General features: G+C 38.7%; 1 protein-coding gene across 1 annotated transcript; it reads right to left on the reverse strand.

The window, feature by feature from the left end:
* Positions 1-95: 95 nt before the first annotated feature.
* PCYB_112510 (hypothetical protein) lies at positions 96-1,631 on the reverse strand (the record flags this gene model as incomplete). Its single annotated transcript, XM_004223129.1, has 2 exons — positions 96-1,387; positions 1,418-1,631. The coding sequence occupies 2 exons, from the start codon at positions 1,629-1,631 to the stop codon at positions 96-98; spliced, it is 1,506 nt and encodes a 501-aa protein (XP_004223177.1).
* Positions 1,632-2,226: the final 595 nt, after the last annotated feature.

Below are 2,226 nucleotides of genomic sequence, written 5' to 3' on the forward strand. Positions count from 1 at the left end.
ATGACGGATGGGCACACATACACACATTTTTCCACGGGAAGGGGACAAACTCACCGTCACAATACGGACAACACCTATCTGCGTTCCACACAAAGTCAGTACTTATTGGTGTAGAGGAACTTCTCCAGATCTTTATAAATGGGAGAGTCCGGTCCGTATGTTTTTATGATATTCTTTTTGGCTTTGTGAATTAAACTAAGGCCCTCAGACTTGAGATCAAGAAAGAGGGCAAGTTTGCCAGTTAAGAAAATATAGTACCCATAAATGGGGGAGTATTTCCCATAAGAAACTTCAATAGATTTGAGGTACTGGTTAGCAATGTTGTATGCTAACTTAAATTCTTGCAGTTGTATAGAAATGTAAAGAATTTTGGCTCTCATTTTTTGCAGTGAATATCTAGTGTGGTGATAAAAAGTGGTCAAGTAATCAATTTTGGATTTTATTTTATTAAGTGATTGTAACACAGATTTATTATCGTAGGAGTATTTTTCACTGAAAAGAGACTCCAAATGAGCTGTCTCCTTAACAGTTTCTTTTTCCTTCTCCATCAAGCTTTTTATAACATTATCATGCACTTCGTTTTTACAGAGGGCACATTTCCACATATGTTGTTGCTCGTTCGATTTTTTTAAAATAGGATAAGAATTTTTAAATTGACTTTTATTCATATAACAATTTTTTCTTTCCAACTCGGAGATCAAAATGAGTTCCATATTGTTAACACATTTTTTACAACTCTCAGAATGAGTACATACAAATTCTGTATTAAAAATATTTTGGCATTCAGAGACCACGTTCACTTTACATAGCTTACATGAACAGGTAAAGAAATACTGATCCATGCAAATGGCTAGTCTCGTATTTTTATCAAATGCTATATCGATGTAACTAATGGTTAGTTCTTCTCCAGGATATACATCCACCAAAGTTCGTATGAATAACTTTTGGTTTTTAAATATAGTCACACAGTTACTCAAACATGAGTGATTAAAATAGGGAACAGGTTTTTTGTAAAATGCCAATCCTGCTGGTTCTAACTCATTGTCAATTATCTGCAAACTATTTTTAGAAATTTTTACAAATTTCTCGATGATATTTTTCAGTATGCTCTCATTATCTTCAAAGTTGGCAAAACATTTTTTTTTTTTGCTCATCAGTGCTACTGCTACTATATATGCTGGGTACTTAAAGTACTCGTATTTTTCCTTTGGCAATTCTGTTACGCTTCCACAGTATTCGTAAAAGTTAAAATGGCTTAGGTAGCTATTAATTACCATCCGCATGATAATGGATGGACAAAATTTGTCAAAGATATTGGACTTAAATACTTCACATTCATCTCTATGCAACTTCCATGCTAATTCCATACATACGTCACTACAGTATACTACATATTTGCAGTTAGGGCAATATACACTCTTGCTAAATTTTTCGAAGCAATAAAAACATATGTTAACTGTTTTGTAATCTGTTTTTTTATTTTCCGCATCGATGATTCTGGGGGCCATGTACTTCACACTCAGCGGGACGAATATTTCTGGGTGTGCCTCTACGATGCAGTACCCCGCTCGCATTTGACTCACTGCGACTACGCACTTCCCTTTATCCTCCTTGTAGTCGACTTTGTACATTTGACTGGGCGACGCGGGCATGGTGGGACAGCGGTCGTATATATACTTGGCTTGTTTGTAATTCTTTGTAGCTCCGCCTGCGTGTGTGCGCGGGGAGGGAGGAAGCAGTCGTCCTTGTGCGGTGGTCCCTACGTTCTGCTTTCTACGCGGTAGTCCCTACGTTCTGCTTTCTACGCGGTAGTCCCTACGTTCTGCTTTCTACGCGGTAGTCCCTACGTTCTGCTCCCTGCGCTGTGGACCCTGGGAGTCCCACTCCGCTACCCCCAACGCTGTGGCACTGAAAATAAATTCGGGACGCGTTTCACTCGGCCTACCTTCGCAGTTGCTCACGGGGGGGGGGGGAAGCTAACATCAACTCGAATTCTGCATCGTACTAGCTCTTTCCGGATTGGTCACTCGCGGCCGAGTCACGTAAACCCTGTGTTGCGACAGCCTCTCTTGTTGGAAAAAAAAAAAAAAAAGAGAAGAAAAGAGAAGAGACCTGAAGTGAAGCCACTCCTTTCTTTCGTAATTTTATGTTTACTAATTTGCAAAAAACTTATCACAAAAAAAAAGGGGTCACGAAAAAAAAAAAAAAANNACTAGATACATAAAA

This window comes from Plasmodium cynomolgi, chromosome 11 (genome assembly GCF_000321355.1).
Source record: "Plasmodium cynomolgi strain B DNA, chromosome 11, whole genome shotgun sequence".
Taxonomy (NCBI): Eukaryota; Apicomplexa; class Aconoidasida; order Haemosporida; family Plasmodiidae; genus Plasmodium; species Plasmodium cynomolgi.